Consider the following 20,048-nt stretch of genomic DNA (forward strand, 5'->3'; position numbering starts at 1 on the left):
AGAGATGATACTAAGTAGCAAAAACATCAAGATTCTATAAAACATTAATCATTACAATCAGAGCATTTACCAAGAAACATCAAAGTAGCTGAAATCAAACTATACAAGTCATCATCTTTACAAAGGATCCATCTATAGGTTTTTTCGTTTATAGAATTTTGCCTACGTACTGTGTTAGTTCTTGTGTTGATTAATTTGGTGATCAAAACGGAAGTTTCAAAGTTCCAAGATCCATTCACAAGACAAGGGTGTCCGGACATGAAGACAGAGCTGTCTAGACACAATTTCTAGCAACTCAGTTTTCCCCAACGCAGTGGTTTTGCTAGGTTGTCTGGACATGCTTTCCAGCAAGTTGCCGAATCCCTATTTTAGAGTTTCTGTCCGAATAGGCTCTTCCCCTATCTTGACACCACGCGTCAGATATTGGTTTTAAACGTGTTTGAGTGGGTCTAGGTCTAGGATTTGATATACTCATATATAAACAACTTTATTGAGAGAGAAATGCACGAAATTTTACCATAGGTTTCGTATGAGGCTGTGCTTAGAGAGAAAATTTGTGTGAACCTAATCATTCATCTTTAGAGGATTATTGTTAGCTTCATTGTGCTTGATTGAGAAGTCTATCGGAAGGATCCGGTAAAGGAGAATTACGTTGAAGGAGATTGTGAGCGAGTAAACGAGTTTGAGGCTTGTCGATCTTACATAGTCAAGGTCTTGCATCGGGTTGTAAGTGTTCCTAATGTCTATAATCTCTGAACATCTTCCTGATAATGATTTCCTGAGTTTGGCTGTCCCGGAGAGGTTTTACTTTCAGAGTGTTTTCTAAAAGGTTTCATCTTCGTTACTAAAATCTTTGTGTTTGATTTTACGTATTTTGGTGAGTGTTTGCTCATAATTAAATATTTGTTAATTTCACATATTGTGTGATAAACCTGCATAGAGTTTTTCAATTGGTATCAGAGCAGGTTCACTCCGTGAAGGATTAAATTCCTAAGTGAGATCCTTAACTCCATTTTACTATGAATATATCTCAGTCCGACTCTTTTAGTTTTGATGATCTTAACAATGTGTACAAGATCATCTCTAATCAGTATAGTTAACTATCCTACAAATACAAAAAGATTTGTAAGAATTTTAAAGATGTAGAACTGGAAAAAGAATCCTTGATGACCAAATTGTCTAAATCACATGCCTTGATTGATTCTTTAAATTATGAGATTTCTAAGCTTGTTGAAAAGAATATATCTCCTGAAAATGATTTGAAAGATTCTAAAGAACTCTCACAAAAATTCTCTAGTGATAATATGAAAAGTTTTTTCTATGTTGATAACAAGCATAGTATGATTGTTGATAATGTTGGTAGCTCTACTTCACATGCTTCTGAATCTGAAAGAAAGACCTTGTTTGTTAAGCCTATGAATGTTAAAGAAGTCAAGGCTAATATAGTCTGTTTGGATAAGGGCAAAATTTCTTATTTGAATAATTGTGTGAAGCCCAAATCCAAGACTTTTTCTAAGAAGCTAACTCAAGCTAAGTTTGTTCCTACATGCCACCATTGTGGGATTGTTCGTCACATTAGACCGAACTGTTTTTAGTTAAAATCCCAAAGACCTTGGAACAAAGCGGATGTTCCAAAGAAAGAAAAAGGTGGTAGAAAGTTGTGCTTGTCTAGATCGGAATGTAGATACATCCCTCCTTATTAAAGACAACATTCTCAAAAGTTTGTTCCCTCCTGTCGTCATTGTGGTAAAGTTGGCTATATTTGACCAAAATGTTTCCTATTAAAATCCAATGTGCATAAGAGTGAGACTTCCTACTCTAAGAAATATTATGACGGGTTGCTCATGATGATGAAATAAGTGTTATCTAGGATAGATAAGTTTGACAAGAGTCACCAATCTATTCCTATGATTAGCCAAGTGTGAGTTAGGAAAGATGATACCATTCATCTGTTGAGGGGGAGTGGTAGTGATCTCACCTTATGTTAGGTGAGTCAATAACATGCCTAGGATTGGTTGTCTTGCATATCTTTGCATATCCTAAAGCATGTTGTTTTTCTTTTTGCATTGCATTTTTTTGTTTTGCATTTTTTTTGTTTGTGTGCATTTCTTTTGTGAAAAATTTAAAAAAGACAAAAATATTTTACTTTGGTTGTTTTTTCTCTCTCTCTTTTGTCTTATGCATCTAGATAGTCAATTAATTTCTTATGTTGTTTTCATGTATTTAATTCCTTACATCTTGGAAAGTTCTTAATATGCATGAGATGAAAATTTGTTTCAATGGACTTGTTCTTGTGGTTACCTAAAACCTGAGCTGATGCGGTACTTTTTGCCTCTGCTTAATCTCTTGTGTACATTTAAGCCTAATTTGAGATTATTTCTTAACTTTAAATTTGAAATTTGTTAGGTAATTATATGAGGTATTTGACTAGTCGTATTTTTCAAATTGACCATATGCTAGTTGAACTTAGGGCTTAAAAATTCCTGCATTCCTCCTTTGTGATACGCACCAAAAATTTAATGACACTTTCTCAAAGAGAAAAGGAAACAAAATAGTGAAACAAATAAAATAAAAAATTCATATTCCAAAAGGAATTTATTTCACTATGTCAAACTTGTGCAAATTTTTTACAAAGAGGAATGTATAGGATGAGAGTGGCTAGGCCCCTATATGATAAGGTATGACTTTTAATTTGATATACTTGTCAAAAACTCATGTTGGTGAAAATTTCTGTTTGGACACCACGCATCAGATATTGGTTTTCAATGTGTTTGAATGGGTCTAGGTCTAGGGATGTACTCATATATAAACAACTTTATAGAGAAAGAAAGGTAGGAAATTCTACCCTAGGTTTCGTGAGAGGCTATGCTTAGAGAGAAAATATGTGTGAACCTAATCATTCCTCTTAGACGATTATTGTTAGCTTCATTGTGCTTGATTGAAAAGTCTATCAGAAGGATTCGGTAAAGGAGAATCACGTTGAAGGAGATTATGAATGAAGAGACGAGTTGGAGGCTTATCGATCCTACATAGTCAAGGTCTTGCATCGAGTTGTAAGTTTTCCTAATGTCTGTAATTTCTGAACATATTTCTGATATTGATTTCCTCGATTTGGCTACCCCAAAGAGGTTTTACTTTTAGAGCATTTTTTAAAAGGTTTCCTCTTCGTTACCCAAATCCTTGTGTTTTTTATTTTACGTATTTTGGTGAGTGTTTGCTCATAGTTAAATATCTGTTAATTCTGCATATTATGTGATATAAACCTGCATAGCATTTTTCATGCTGCCTTTTTCGGCAGTCCATGTTCTTCTTATGGGTCGAGTTATTTATTTGACCCATGTGTAATAATTTTAGGTTTGACACTCATCTTTAGTTGTTTTGAGATTATTATTAGAGTTTCCAGCCTTTTGTTTTATGTAATTTTCCAATTACCTTCTTTCCCAACTTGATTAAAAATGTGTGTCGGCACAACATATGCCCACACACATATTACAGAGTGCTCGATCAGTGGGTCGCCCAAAACTGATTGATCCGACTACTTCGACCTGAACTGATGCTTGATCAATAGGGGAGAGAGAATCCTGAACTCAATATATATATATATTTCACTTAAAATCTGTAGCGTCCAGAATTTTAATCCACGAGTAAAGAGATTTTAATTCTCTTTCAGACTCCAGCTCTGTGTGCATGTTAGTCATAATTGGGCCTACTTGCCTTACATACAGTAATTCTATAAAGAAGGTCACAAATCCTAAAGTTAGGGATACACACTTAGGCATTAAAGTGTCTTCTGCCTATATCCCGGCGAGTCAACCCTATCTTTTTAATTTGCAAATACCCTTGATAGGATTAGAGGGAGACAATCAATTGTATCAAACACATACTTTATTTCTATTTTGAATTATATATGTTTATCACTTTTTTGAATATAGTATAAAGAGACAAAAAATTATCTTATCATTACATTTTATTTCGGCTCCTCCGATCCAAAGATAAATTCCTGACTCCACCTTGCTATTGACTAGAGAGGGTAGTAAGATAACCACCTATCAATCATAGCAAGACATTCGCTGGGCTTGTACTCTGGAGCTGTGTGGCCTCCTCCCTGCAAAAGAGTTAGCTTTTGGTAATTACTTAGGATAAAGCATTATATATGTACAACAATTAAATAGAAATTTATTCTTGCCTTTACAGTTGCAAATGTCAAGCAGAACTTTTTCCTTGTGTACTGCATTGTGAACCTACACATTTTTGAATTGGCATACAAATTGCAATTAATGCTGTGGGGATTAAGAAAAGTGGGTTAATTAATTACAATAATTACCCCGCAATTTGTCCATCCACAAACCATGGCCTCCAATCCTGGGCTATAGTCAGATTTAACGATTCTATCCATGCATGTGTAGCGATGTATGGAATAACCATGTCATGATCTCCACTGCATGCATGCATTAAGAGGAACTATAAGGGTAAGAAACTCTATAAACCATGAGATAATTAGAAATATGACAGATTATGTGACCAATTATTCTTATATATTACCTGTAAATAAGAACTTGGTAGCCTTTCTTGATAAGGTTGCGGTGATAATTTAGACTACTTAATACATCATATGTGTAGACCAAGCTCTCATTGCATCTCACCCATTCCTCGATGCTCCCCTGATATATTCTCAATTTTCAATAATTAACTGCTAATTAACTAAAATTAATTGGACTAATTAATAATTAGTTTAAGAATAAACTCACCTCCCGAATGTGAAGAGCTTTTTGAACACTTTTATCATTCGCCCAAATGTAGGAGAACAAATAGTTATATTCCTACGTACCAAGGGAGTAATTAATTAACCATTTTAGTTAATATTAATTAATTGTTGGTTAAATCTTAATTAATAGAGTACGACATATATAAACTTGTCGTTTTTTACCCGACACCATCGTCGAGGTTCATGAAGATTAGAGATGGATTGGAGGAGGTCTAGGGAATCCCCATTAAGAGCATCTGGATCCCACTTTGATACCCTTCGTTTTGGGGATAATAACTGGCATGTAGGTTCCAATATTTGTCCACGAACTATTTTCTCTGTACACTGCAAATTCAAGATGTTGATCAATTATGCCATATCATATATAAAGCTTATTAATAAATTCATGTGTCTTAATTCCATGAGCAATAAATTGTAAAGTAGGATTCGAATTTGAGACCTATGTTCTAACAGAAAATATTGAATTTAATCATTTAATTAATATTCAAATAATATTAAAAAATAATGACGTCTTAAAAGAACAAGTGGCCTTCTCACTCACCTCAGTAAATACCCGAAGATCGTCCACACATGGTGCATTGCTTGGATCTACATTCATATACTCGCCATTGCAATTCCTTTTAGTTGACTTTAAAAAAAAAAAAAAAAAAAAAAAAATCTAATGTTTTTAGTACAACATTTAAACGAGATATATATATATATTTTCCAAGTAAAAGCATAAAAGCACCATCTAGAACTCATGAAAATGTTTGGTTATGGGCAACCTAGTAAGGTCATTCAATTGAAAGGTAGCTAATATGTTTCATGAGTTTTAAGAAAATTAAATGAAAGTAATCCATGGACATATAATTAATGGTAGATCTTTTCTATGTTTCGAGATTAATCTTTTCTTATCAAACAAATTAGTAAGAAAATAAGAGCCACAAGCTTCTAATTAAATAGCTAAACTTCTTAACTATTTACTCATGAAATCTTAATTACCAGCTTTCTAACAATAATTAAGATATCTCAAAACAAGAGCTGGAAGGAAATTCACCTCATATAGGTCATCGGATAGAAGCCCCTTTAGGTGAGCAAATGGGATTCTTGCATTCAGGTCATCATGTGTATTTGTCAGTGGGTTTCCAAGTACGTAACCCTGCAACTCCCAATTTAAAGCAAATTGATTTTTAATATTCTAAGATAATTAAGTAATCCCAAAGTTACTCAATTTCGGGTTAACTGCATGTATTTACTTCTCTAATTAACTTCCCAATGTTTTAATTTTTGCAAAAACATTTATCTTATAGAAGGTATTTTTATTCATTTTGGGATGCGGAAAGATCAAAGACATTGCAACTCATAAAATGGGGGGGGGGGGGGGGGGGGGGGGGGGGAGATGTAGCAAAAATTGAAGAGTAATATTATAAGGAGGACCCTAGTCCTCTTCGAATCATCCCAAATGTGATATGACTTTCAAAAATCACTATTGAATGCAAAATCACTATTATTGAATTTTGATTTACTAGTGATTTTAAACGGTACATCACATTTGAGAGGACTCAAAAATGACTATAGTCCTCCTTATACCATTATTCACTTACCTTGAGATTCATAGGCGGCTCCCGACCGACTTCATTACCTACAGTAAAATTGCAAGGACAAACATGTTTTCATGTCTTCCATTATAATTTATATATAAAAAAGAAAGCTAGAGATTAACAAGTAGAGTGAATTGAATCCATCATTATATATGACGTCAATCTTTTGTCTTTTTTTTTTTTTTTTTTTTTTCTTTGGAAAATAGAAGCATGAATCAAGAAGGTAGTGTTCATACCATCAGATATTTGTTGAACAAGGATTGGTACAATTATGCCTGAATAAGAATCGCCCATGATGTACAGTGGATTTTTGAGGAATCTCGGATGAGCCTTAAGCCACTGCACCGCATGCAACTCATAAATTAAATCCAAATATTATAATTAAATAATAGATTTCAAATGCCAAATTAAGTATTCTTGTTAAATAATTTTGGCTAACCTTTCGTAGGAAATCATAGAGTTCTGATGCTGCTAATGTATCACTGATATTATATCCCTCGGGACTTTTTGCATAAGAGAATCCAGTGCCAACCGGCTCATCCACAAATATTATATTAGCAACCTACAACTTTGATGTCACTTTCTTTCCCTTTACATTAATTAACCACATAATTAATTCTCATCTCATTGAAATTAATCCAAGGAGGCAGCTAAAGTCTCATATACCTTTGTCCACGAGTATGGATTCAACTTCAATTTTGGCCAGTACCTTTTGGACTTTGCATAGTCAAATGATAATGGACCTACGAGTATCTATGAAATAAATTAAGGCAATTTCTTATAATAAATGCAATAAGTAGGTTTTCTTTTGATAGGTATAACAAAAGTACTATTATTCTTTGGTTGACTGACCTAATATTTTCCCGATGGATCGACAATCAATCTAATTTATCTCTTATAATTAATCTCTTACAATAATCTTCTTATCTTATATATATCATCAATTTTCAAATTAATACTATTTAGTATCTACTGCAGCATAAAATTATTTTTCATCAAAGGTATACATGTTGGACGAGTTACGTACCCATTTCATATACGAGGCCAGAAAAAGCAGAGCAACCGGGGCCACCGGTGAGCCAGAGCACAAGAGCATCGTCTTCTGGACTCCTCTCAGACTCAATGAAGTAGTAGAATAGCTGCACATCATCCAATTCTCCTACACCTATGTACCTAAATTACATAAATTAATTAATTCAATATTGTATATTAATTAAATAATATATAATAGATTAAATGAAGTAATTAGAAAACACTAACCCAGTTTCAAGTTTGAAAGGAAGATCGCCGGAAAACCCCGGGAGGCTATTGATAACCCACTGTGATGCAACAACGTTGGCAACAGCCAAGAAGGAAACTATGCCAAACAACATTCTGGGAAAGTGGTTGGGTTTCTTCAAAGAGGTGGTGGTTACCTCAACTAAGAATTAAGCTTGGTTAGTGTAGCTAAGAGCTTAATTTCAGTAATGCCCCACAGCTACACGTTCATACCAATGGGTCAAATGGGTTGCCACCCTCTATCCAACTTTCTGCTAATCTATATGTTAATATATATATATATACAGATCATGCATTGAAAGACTGTATTATGGATAGGATCAAGGGACTAATTTATTATTTTTTTCTCTCTCCATTTATCTCACCTTAATCTTCTATGACATTCTTTTTACTTGATCCTTCGTCCCGGCACTTATTGTCCAATTTAATTAGTTTCTGTCCTTTGGTGTGGTTTTTCTTACGGTGGTTTCAATCTAGCCTCTATATAAGTTTTTTGGCTGACCGATTTTTGCCTAAGTACTGTCTTTTTTGGCAGTTCATGTTCTCTTTACTGGTCGAGTTATTTATTTGACCCATTCCTAATAATTTTAAGTTTGACACTAATCTTTAGTTGTTTTGAGATTATTGTTAAAGTTTTCACCTTTCGTTATATGTAATTTTCCTTTTCCTTCTTTACCAACTTGATATATATTGTTTAATGCTATTGTACCTTTTGTTGGTGGCTCTCATAGTAAAGCAATAGCTGCAATAGTGATTAGTGACAAACAGTTTTAATTTTATTAATGTTGTCACACTCTTTGCACCTCTTAATCCATATTATTAACTAACGTAGCTCTTATGGGCTGGGGGTGCTACTCTAACAATACTAAAATGTTCAGACATAAAACATGATCAACAAATCTATTATAAAATTTAACCCACGAATGACATAATGATGGATTCAAAATTGTCCGATCAACATAACTTGAAATCTCAAAAACATAATAGTATCAACTGTAGTGACTTGTCCATGATTAATATTAATTAGTCAACAACAACGTACAACAACAAAATTATTTGAAACAAGAGGAAATTGAAAACTTATGTGTAACGAGTATGGGATCTCGTACATTGCCGTAAGAGGCCTCCAATTTAATCTAAAACAAAAGAAAAATGATATAAGTGAGAAATGCAGCTCAATAAGTAAAGTGTATAGAGTGTTAGTTCTTATATTGGTTTAATTCAGTTCCAAAATGCATAAGTTACTGTTTACAGACTAAAAACACTGATATATAATGCTCATAATCCAATCTCCACTGTTCATAATGTAGATTCATGTGTTATGAACGTCCCTGCAAAATTTCAGCTCAATCAGACCACAAACGCCCATCGATCGGAGTTGTTGATCAAGGCTGGACAACATTTCTAGAATGGTGTTTCACCCATTGCATGCCCTATCCGGACAGGCCTTCCCCGGGTCCAAACCGCATTTCCAGAAACTCTATTTCTGCTCCACAAAGCCCTGTCTAAACAGCCCATTAACCTGTCCGGACACCCCGTAAGTTTTAGGCCCAAAAACATGATTTTAAGTGGGTTAGGTCTAGGATTTTGTCGGGTATATATATACATCATTATAGAAGAGAGAGGCACGAATTTTCACCCCAGAGAGTTCGTCGGAGGCTGTGCTAAGAGAGATCATATGTGGTGAGCGTTAAATTGAATCTCTTAAAGTTTTAGTTATTCATTTGATAAATCTATGATTGAAAAGTCTATCGGAATGGTCCGATAAAGGAGAATCACATTGAAGAAGATTGTAAGCAAGGAGACGAGTTGTAAGCTTGTCGATCTTACGGAGCCAAGGTCTTGCAAAGGGTTGTAAGTGTTCTCAGTGTCTGTAATCTCTAGATAATCTTTTGATAGTGATTTCCTGGATTTGGCTGCCCCGGAGAGGTTTTACTTTTAGATCGGTTTCTAAAAGGTTTTCTCTTCATAACTAAAATATCTATGTCTGCCTCTTTATTACTTTATATATTTTGAGTGATTGAATTATTTATTGCTTCATAATATTAATTTTGCATAAATTGTGATAAACAAGTTTTTAGAGTCGGTTAAGCAATTTTCAATTGGTATCAGAGTGGGTTCACTCTGTTTGGCTTAAATTCCTGAGTGAGATCCTTGACTCTTTTTTTTTTTTTTACTATGAATACATCTCAGTCCCTTGTCATTGACTCTTTTGGTTTTGATGATATTGACGATGTGTACAAGATCCTCTCTAATGACTATAGGCAACTGTCCTACAAATACAAAAAGTTTTGTAAGAATTTTAAAACTGTAGAATAAGAAAAAGAGTCTTTGGCGAATGAATTTCTAAATCACATGCCTTGATTGATTCTTTAAATTTTGAGATGTCTGTGCCTGTTAAAAAGAATATATCACTTAAGAATGATTTAAAAGAACTCTCACAAAAATTCTCTAGTGATAATCTGAAAAGTTTTTTCTGCATTGATAACAAGCATAATATGATTGTTGATAATGGTGTTTGCTTTACTTCACATGCTTCTAAATCTGAAAGAAAATCCTTATTTGTTAAGCTTGTGAATGTTAAAGAAGTCAAGGCTAATACAGTCTGTTTAAGTAAGGGCAAAACCTCTTGTTTGAATAATTGTGTGACGCCCAAATCGAAGACTTCTTCCAAGAAACAAACTCAAGCTAAGTTTGTTCCGACATGTTACCATTGTGGGATTATTGGTCACATCAAACTAAACTGGTTTCAATTTAAATCACAAAGACTTTGGAAAAACTCGGCTTCTCCTAAGAAAGAAAAATGTGATATAGAGTCGGGTTTGCCTATATCAAAGTCTAAATATATCCCTCCTCATAAAAGACAACCATCTCAAAGGTTTGTTCCCACCTGTCATCATTGTGGCAAAGTTGGTCATATTTGACCAAATTGTTTTAAATTGAGACCCTATGTGGGTCATAAATATGGTCCTAACATTGTTCAAGAGTGGGTTAGGAAGGATTATAACATTCACCCATTGAAGGGGAGTGGTAGTGATCTCACTTAGAGTTAGGTGAGTCTATAACAGGCCTAGGATTGAGTGTTTTGCCTATTTCTGAATATCCTAGAGCATGTTATTTTTCTTTGCTTTGCATTTTTTTTTTTTTTTTGGTGTTTGCTTTCTTGTTTATGCAGTGCATTGTTTTCGTTGTTACACTTTTTGTATGAAAAGTGTATGCATAGTTGTTTTGAGATTTTTGTTATGAGGCATATTCATAAAGGATTTTTCAAGAAATTCATATGTTATGATCTTTGAAAGGCTTATAGATGAGATGTTGTGTGCGGACCACCAAGATTTTTGTCTACTAGCTAATCAAGTGTTCATGAATGTGTAATGTCTTGTGAAGACTTAGAAGTAGTTATTAAACCAAATCATTATTTTGTAATGGGACCTATAATATGTGATGAAAGTTTAATGCTAAAAGACATTCATGTCTTGCCTATTGTAATTTCAATTCAAGCATGTTGTTTTTTTTGCATTGCATTTTTGTTTGTGTGCATTTTTTTTTTTTGTAAAAATTTTCAAAAAGACAAAAATATGTTGCTTTGATTGTTTTCTTTTCTTTCTTTTGTCTTATACACCTAGATAGTCCATTAATTTCTCATGTTGCTTTTATGGATTTAATTCCTTGCGTCTTGGAATGTTCTTAATATATATGAGATGAAAATTTGTATCAATGGACTTGTTTTTGTGGTTACCTAAAGTCTAAGCTTATGTGGTACATTTTGCCTATGCTTTATCTCTTGTGCACATTTAAGCTTAAATTGAGGTTTTGTTTTACTTTATTTGTGAGGTTTATTAGGTAACCATATGAGGTTTTTGACTAGTCATATTTTTCAAATTGACCATATGCTAGTTGAACCTAGGGTTTAAAAATTCCTGCTTTCTCTTTTGTGATAAGCACCAAAAGTTTAAGGACACTTTCTCAAAGAGAAAAATAAATAAAATAGTGAAACAAATAAAATCAAAAGATCATATTCCAAAAGGAATTTATTTCACTTTGTCAAACTTGTGCAAAATGTTTTACAAAGAGAAATGTATAAGATGAGAGTAGCTAAGCCCTAGTATGATAAGGTTTGACTTTTGATTTGATATACTTGTCAAAACCTCATGGTGGTGAAACTTTCTCCTCATTTTGTAAATTGAAAATTTTTCTCTTTGGATAGCTTACACACGCACCAGACAAGCACGGGTTGAATGGAACATTTTTCTTTGCTTGGGTTAAGCAATATGAGTTTCTTGCCATTTCTAGTCTCATGTATATTTTGCATATTTGGAGCATGTTTGAGATATTCATTGTGCAATACATGAGTCATTGATGTGTATATCATGTGTGTTCATTTGACTTTTGAGGGGGAGAAACATGTTTTGATTTTTCAGTTTCTTGTTGATATTTGAGTCGTACCGTGAGTGAGAGTTTTGCTGATGTTTCTTTATGATCTTACAATCTATGTCATTTTTTTTATCATGAGTTTTATTTCTGTATTCTTGTTTTACATATGCCTTGATGTATTTTGTGAAGTGTTTTAGGAAACATAAAGACCTTTTGTCATTCTGTGACAAAAAGGGAGAGTAAATATGGGGAGATGATGGGATTGGCTAGGCATTTTGGTTTTGTTACCGAATTGCCAAAGGGTGAGTTTGTTAATTCTTGTGTTGGCTTAATTCAGTTCCAAAATGCATAGGTTACTGTTCATAATCTCAAATACTGATATAGAATACTCAGAATCCAATCTTCACCGTTCATAATGTAGATTCATGTGTTATGAACGTCTCTGCAAAATTTTAGCTCAATCGAACCACAAACGCCCATCGATCGGAGCTGTTGATCAAGGCTGGACAGCATTTCCAAAATACTGTTTCACCCATTGCATGCCCTATTCGGACAGGCCTTCCGCAGGTCTGGACCGCATTTTCAGAAACTCTGTTTTTGCTCTACAAAGCCTTGTCTGGACAGCCTATTAACCTGTTCAGACACCCTATAAGTTTTAGGCCCAAAAACGTGATTTTAAGTTAATTAGGTCTAGGGTTTTGTCGGGGTTATATATACATCATTATAGAAGAGAGATGCACGAATTTTCACCCCAAAGAGTTCGTCAGAGGCTGTGCTAAGAGAGATCATATTTGGTGAGCGTTAAATTGAATCTCTTAGAGTTTTAGGTATTCATTTGATAAATCTACGGTTGAGAAGTCTATCAGAAGAGTCCGATAAAGAAAAATCACGTTGTAAAAGATTGTGAACAAGGAGACGAATTATAGGTTTGTCGATCTAACAGAGCCAAGGTCTTGCAAAGGGTTGTAAGTGTTCCTAATGTTTGTAATATCTGGATAATCTTTTTATAGTGATTTCCTGGGTTTGGCTGCCCCGAAAAGGTTTTACTTTTAAATCGGTTTCTAAAAGGTTTCTTCTTCGTAACCAAAATATATGTGTCTGCCTCTTTATTACTTTATATATTTTGGGTGATTGAATTGTTTATTGCTTCATAGTATTAATTTCGCATAAATTGTGATAAACAAGTTTTTTTTAAGTTGGTTAAGCGTTTTTCATAGGGAATAGTGTGGAAATACATGTTTTCAGTTAAGCAAATAGAAGGTCAGATAAAGAAATAAAAAATAATAAAAAATTGTCTTCAAATTACAAAAGACAAGAAAAAAATAATAATAATTACACTTGTGGTACTGCTAGGAATTTTGTGGTTTAAAATTTTATTCACTGAAATCAAAAGTTATTCCTTGAATTCAAATGAAATTATTCTATTTGCTTATTTGTTTGGTTATAAATACATATGTGTGCAAATTCACTTTATTGACAATTATTGGCTATGAATAGTGATACAAATATGTTTGACATTGCTTTAAGTATTGAAATTACTAATTAAGTACTTCATAAATTAGAAAACTTGAATAAACCAACTTTTGGTATACGTCAAGGTTTATGTGAAAGAAATAACGTTCAATGTTTTGCGGTGAATTAAAATAAATATTCATAATAAAAATTTACTTGCCACATTAGAAAATTAATAGGGAAAAATATATTTACGCCCTCTTAACTACCAACCATTTTCAAAAAAGTCTAACGAACTAACAAATGTGACACTTGAATATATATTAAACTACCATTTTGTGGCAAACATACAATTTTGTTAGCGCTGACCAATATGCTGGATAACAGAAGTATTCATGTGCCTTGCACGTGACCTTTTCGGCTAGAAACAACTCAAAATACACCCACTCTTACTGTAGTATCCCGAGTAATTACTATATTATGTTTGGCATAAGTAGAAGGGTTAACGGGTTTACCCCCATTCATTAGGATTCATTGAAAGTAAGATTTTAGGACTTTGGTTCCGACCGAATGTTTGATGGGAGACCCAAATGTTCGATGGAGATGACCAAATATAATATGTTTTTTCATGCATATATGTGCATTCTTTCAATGAAGAGAGAGATAAAGAAAGATTAGTCAGGAACTCTTTCCCAAATACAACACCGGAGCTCATGCATTGTGTCGGCGTCTCTTGACATGCCTTTCATAACATCGTTGATAATAAATTCCAAGTAGCGTGAGACTTCCTCGACTATTTGCCACGCATCCTTTAAGCAACTTTCAATGCCCGGACCTACAACTTCTTCTTTATAATGTGTAAGGCAGGTTGTAAAACCACGAGTAAGACACTTACCGTATATCAATTTTCCTTCTAGTACCCCTCTTTTTTGACAATATTCATATTTTTGTGTAAGGCAAGTATGCATTGGTGTGAATCTTTCTCCTCGATCTCCGACGTCTGATACTCTCGCTTCGGCTTTGGCTCTTCATGGCCTAGCTTCAAAGATCCATCAAGTTCAGAGAAATTAGGATCATTGAAGGGAACTAAAGGAGCGAAATAGGTTGGGGCATGGTTATTAGCATGTGTTTTAACTACAATAAGGATATACAACTCTATAATAACCACTATAAGATTTTTAATACATTTTTTAGCCATCTCTTTTTATCAATATTAGACAGCAAGGCTTAAAAGCCTTTAACGATTTATATGCAATTGAATGATTAGACACACTTGGGTTAACTATAATTTAGTCCAAGAAAGTACGGCCTATTGGAAATATGACCTTTTATAGTTGAATGGCTTTTAGTTTAAGTAACACCTTTTGACTAGGATCATAAGGTTTCATAATAGTTTTTTTATTTTTTATTTATTTATTTATTTTTTATGTTAATATGTAATGTTTAGCAAAAGTGCATGAACAATCAAAAAGGATTATCCAATAGCCACAATATGTGACATTATTGTGCCCATTTAATAGGGTTTAAAGGGAAATATTAATTCAAAAAAAAGTGCTAAATATGTCATAGCAGAATAATGAAATTGAAATTGAAAAACAGAGTTTTGATTCCAAAGACACTAGGGAAGGGGGGGGGGGGGGGGGGGGGGGTGGGGGGAACTGGTGTTATGCAGTAATTAAATATGCCAAATTGTAAAAATTACGCAGCAATACACAACTAGCAGAATAATGCACAAACATAAAAAAAAATCCACAAAATAATAAAAACTAATAGAGCAATCACACAAGATAGGATTTTGGTGATGAACTGAAACCCTTTGAATGACTTATCATAGGTAAAACAATTTGGGGAAGCCAATCCCAATAAACCAATCCAATTGCTCGATGTTCTAATCTGGGGTATATGACCATATACTGGCTAATTATCCAATGTAATCTAATTTAGAATGCATGACTATATACTGGCTAATTGCCCAACATAATTTAGGAGTTTAGTGGAATTTGACATATTGAGGTTGCTTCTTCTTGGAACACCTCAAGTGTCAAATGATGACTTGTATTTCACAAGTGGGCCCATTTTATTTTTGGTCGCAGTTTGTGGGTTTTTTTTTTTTTTTTTTTTCAGCCACTCATTTTGCCTCATTTGCTTCCTTCACCGTGTAGCACTTTGACCATCTCAACCAATATATATTGAAGACATTGACTCATTTGATGAAGAGAGAGGGCAACAACTACGTGGGGTAAGGAAAAGGGAGAAGAGGCACTAACTTCATGTGTGTGAAAAAAAGAGTGCCACAACTTTTCACGACTTAAGAAAGTATTTTCTCTTTTGTATTTAATTCTCTTTTATGTGAGATTTGGGTATATTGGAGCGTTTGAATTTAAGTAGTTTACTTGTACTACTCTTTGTATTCCATTCTTTTGATAGTGAATTTTCTCTGGGTTATTTGAGTCAGTGAATGTAAGCTTATTAAGTTGAACCACTTAAGTTTTGGTGTCATGTGTGACTAGGTTATTTTTTAGAGTCCTGCTATACAGCAGACCCTTGTCCGTCCAGGGTCTGACGTGGCCTGGGCCACATCGAACTTATAAAAAAAAAAAAAAAAAAAAAAAAAAAATTAGATTAATCTGCACATTCTCTCTTCTTCCCCCATTTCATCACCTCCCCTTTTCATCTCTGTCTCTTCCTACTTCATCTGTCTCTTTCCCCCATTTCATCTATCTTCCTTCTCCCCTCACCGACGGCCGGCGGCAAAGACCACGACGTTGAGCACAGCTGACGACAAGCCGGCCACATCTCCAACGACGAGCTACAATCGTCAAAATCCCCAAATTTCAGAATCTCCAACCCACCGTCAAAAAATATTTTCCGTCTCCCCTTGAAATCGAGCCCCAAAATGGTATGTTGGGTCTTTTAATCTTCATTTAATTCTTTTAGCATGACTTAGTCAATGTTATTATTCGTATTTACTTCATCTATATTGAGAGATAAAGCGGTTATGGAGTTTTTATCAAAAGTACATTAATATACATAATTGAACACAACTCTAGTTCAAAAGCTTAAGCTAATAGGCTAAGGTCCACTTAAGTATATTAAGTACTCTTTTCTTTTATATTTTCTCAATGTGGGACTCAACACTCACAAGTGCACTCACAACAATCTGCCCCTCACATGTGAGTCTCTTCACATTGACCCAACTCCCCCTCGCTTGTGAGTTTTTTTACATTTTCAAGAGTGTCTCACGTCAAGAGTTGCAGATAGAGACACAACTCTAAACCCAACGCATCCAGACACGCGTCCCAGGAGGGTAACCATGGCTCTGATACCATTTGTTGGGAGATAAAGTGGTTTTGGAGTTTTTACCAAGAGTACATTAATATACATAATTGAACACAATTCTAGCCCAAAAGCCTAAGCTAATGGGCTAAGGTCCACTTAAGTATATTAAGTACTCTTTTCTTTTATATTTTCTCAATGTGGGACTCAACACTTACAAGTGCACTCACAACAATCTCCCCTCACTTGTGAGTCTCTTTACATTGACCCAACTCCTCCTCGCTTGTGATTCTTTTTACATTTTCAAGAGTGTCTCACATCAAGAGTTGCGAATGAAGACACAACTCTAAACCCAACGAGTCCAAGAAGGTAACCATGGCTCTAATACCATTTGTTGGGAGATAAAGCGGTTATGGAGTTTTTACCAAGAGTACATTAATTTACATAATTGAACACAACTCTAGCCCAAAAGCCAAAGCTAGTAGGCTAAGGTCCACTTAAATATATTAAGTACTCTTTTCTTTATATTTTCTCAATGTGGGACTCAACACTCATAAATGCATTCACAACAATCTAAATTTTGCTTTAGTTGTTTTGATATTGCCGAAAATGAAACTGTAGCCGATTTAGTGTCGGAAGATAATGCGGGCAATGGCAAGTCCGTGTTGAAGCTCATAGATGAAGTTGAAAATGTTGAGAAACCTAAAAAGGGAATGGCATTTAGCTCCATAAACGAACTTAATATTTACTATAGTAGTTATGCGAAGAAAGAGGGTTTTGGGGTGGTACAAAAGAAGATTAAAAAGGATGAAAAATGGTATGCACATTACCTTAGTCTAGGATGTGCACGTTTAGGTAGCAGAAAACCCAGCTCAAGTAATAGTTTTTGTGACCCTAGTCAAACAACAAAAACGGAGTGTAAGGCCAGTTTTAATGCGAAGTTAGTTAATACAAAATGGTGTGTAACTAGTGCACGTGTTGAGCATAATCATCATTTAAGCCCACGTCAAGTGAGACTTTTTAGATGCAATAAGAATTTGGATCTTGTTGCGAACAGTAAGCTTGAGATAAATGATAAAGCCGGAGAAAAAGATATATGGAGAAAAAGATTGTCATAATTTTATTGCCAAGTCAAGACGTCTACGCCTAGGCATAGGAGGTGCTCAAGCACTTCATGGCTATTTCAGCAGAATGCAGGAATTAAATGATGGTTTCTACTTTGAGATGGATTTGGATGATGAGTATAGGTTGAGAAATGTGTTTTGGGCTAATGCAAGAATTAGGACATTGTATGAAGATTTTGGGGATGTCATTACATTTGACACAACTTATTTGACTAATAGGTACGAAATGTCATTTGTTCTTTTTGTGGAAGTAAATCATCATGGGCAATCAATACTCTTCTGGGCAACACGAATATCAAGTGAGAATACAGAGACATTTTTATGATTGTTTGAGACTTAGTTGAAATGTATGAACGACCGATCGCCAAAGGCAATTATAACAGATCAAGATAAGGCTATGAAAAGTGCAATCAATATAGTTTTCCCAAATGCCCGACATCGATTTTGTTTATGGCACATATTGAAAAAAATTCTTGATATATTTGGATCACATTCACAGTACCACGCCATTAAGAGTGCCCTAATAAGTTGTGTGTATAATTCTCAGACATGTGATGTGTTTGATGCAAGTTGGCAAAGTCTACCGGAGTGTTATAAGTTGGAGGATAATGCATGGCTGCGTACCTTATATAGTGAGCATACATTTTAGGTCCTAACATATTTGAAAGGTGTATTCTGGGCCAGCATGACTACCACACAATGTAGTGAAAGTATGAATGCATTTTTTGATGGTTACGTGCATTCGTCTACCACATTGATGGAATTTGTGGATCAATACGATAACGCTTTGCGTTAGAAAGTTGAGAATGAGAGTGTTGCTGATTTCAATTATTTTAATGTCACGATTTCATGTGTAAGTAGGTTTTCTTTTGAGAAGCAATTTCAACGACTTTACACCCATGCAAATTTCAAAGAAGTGGAAGAGGAGATTATGGAGGTGTTGTATTGTACTGGCTCGCTTCTAAAAAGTGAAGGTGAAATTAGTACTTATCAAGTGACTGAACAGGTAGAAATCAATGATTTCTACACAAAAAAAGTATACTTTAATGTTTACTATAATGAAGCTTCATTTGAAGTGAACTGCAGTTGTTGCTATTTTGAATCAAGAGGAATTTTGTGTAGATATGCCATATGAATATTGACCACACTTGATGTTACAGTATTGCCAGAAAAATACATTCTCAACTGATGGAGGAAGGACTTGAAGCGAAAACATCAATTTATTAAAAGTAGTTATGATCCCTTAACTGACAACCCTACTGCAGAACGTTAATCCAACCTATGCAAAGATATGTTTGAGTTAGCATCAATTGGAGCGACAACCGTGGACAATTACACAATAGTGAAAAATCATGTTTTTGAGTGTTATAAGAAATTAAGTGGACTAAGGAATGAGTGAATTCCACTTTCCCAATCACTCTCAAATGCATCTACTACCGGTAATGTGTCCAGTAGTATGATAGTGGAAAGTCAAAACGTACTTAGTCCTCATATGGTTTGTACTAAAGGGAAGCGAGCATCAAAAAGGAAAGTGTCTAAAGTTGAAAAAGTGGTGGTGAGGAAGTCAAAAGGAATAAAGAATCAACCAAGTGACACAAATTTGTCAAATTGCTTGCACTACAATAGAAATTGTCTCCCACCAACATCTAACTAAACCAATCAAAAAAAAGCTTTGTTTGTCCAGCTATATCCTTTTGCAAGATCTTGCTTGTATCAAATTATTGGAATACATGTGGTTGTGAGGAGCCTATGAGCTGGTATGCAGCTCCCTTTGGTATAATAGATTTGGACTAAGAGACATAGGTTGAAATCTGCAAAATCAAATCATGACTTGTGATATAATACAAAATATTGCCTTTTGAAATCCCCAGAAAATATAAAATGACAGAAGCTCATCAATTCTCATATATTGCCACGAATTGAACCAACTTTTTTTTGGATGAATTAAACCCACTTCATTTGTCAAAGAAAAAAAAAAATTAACCTATTTCTGCAGGAAATTGAACTCATATCTGCAGGAAATTCTATGAATCAATTTAGGAATTTCATTTATGTAAAGTCCTAAATTGATTCGTAGAATTTGTGTATAAATGTTGAGGGTGAGTCAATAATCAAATCATCATCAAGTAGAGTTGATCTTTTTAAATTAAGCAGTTTAAATTAACACTTTCAAGAATCTACAAAGTATGAACTATATTC

General features: G+C 34.3%; 1 protein-coding gene and 1 pseudogene across 1 annotated transcript; one reads left to right on the forward strand and one right to left on the reverse strand.

Moving 5' to 3' along the window:
* Nucleotides 1–4,021: 4,021 nt before the first annotated feature.
* Nucleotides 4,022–7,747, reverse strand: LOC148586168 (serine carboxypeptidase-like 17). The gene is made up of 14 exons (XM_088515444.1): nt 7,606–7,747; nt 7,373–7,518; nt 7,012–7,088; nt 6,785–6,907; nt 6,582–6,684; nt 6,349–6,386; nt 5,802–5,903; nt 5,307–5,393; nt 4,928–5,089; nt 4,749–4,820; nt 4,543–4,661; nt 4,325–4,438; nt 4,187–4,241; nt 4,022–4,105 (listed from the first exon to the last, which is right to left on the reverse strand). Exons 1-14 carry the CDS (start codon nt 7,716–7,718, stop codon nt 4,022–4,024), a joined length of 1,395 nt encoding a protein of 464 aa, XP_088371570.1. The 5' UTR covers nt 7,719–7,747.
* Nucleotides 7,748–17,282: 9,535 nt separating this feature from the next.
* On the forward strand, nt 17,283–19,503 carry LOC148586169 (protein FAR-RED IMPAIRED RESPONSE 1-like; annotated as a pseudogene).
* The last annotated feature ends 545 nt before the right edge of the window (nt 19,504–20,048 follow it).

This window comes from Corylus avellana, chromosome 4 (assembly GCF_965113065.1).
Source record: "Corylus avellana chromosome 4, dhCorAvel1.hap1.2, whole genome shotgun sequence".
NCBI lineage: Eukaryota > Viridiplantae > Streptophyta > Magnoliopsida > Fagales > Betulaceae > Corylus > Corylus avellana.

Bases quoted from the DNA above. Each gene is read 5' to 3' on its own strand.
- LOC148586168 (XM_088515444.1), bottom strand. From the start codon at position 7,718: ATGTTGTTTGGCATAGTTTCCTTCTTGGCTGTTGCCAACGTTGTTGCA. The intron at 5,904-6,348 runs GTAAGTGAATAA...TGGGAGTTGCAG, and splicing joins AGCCGCCTATGAATCTCAAG to GGTTACGTACTTGGAAACCC. The intron at 5,394-5,801 runs GTGAATTTCCTT...TTTTTTTTAAAG, and splicing joins TATCCGATGACCTATATGAG to TCAACTAAAAGGAATTGCAA.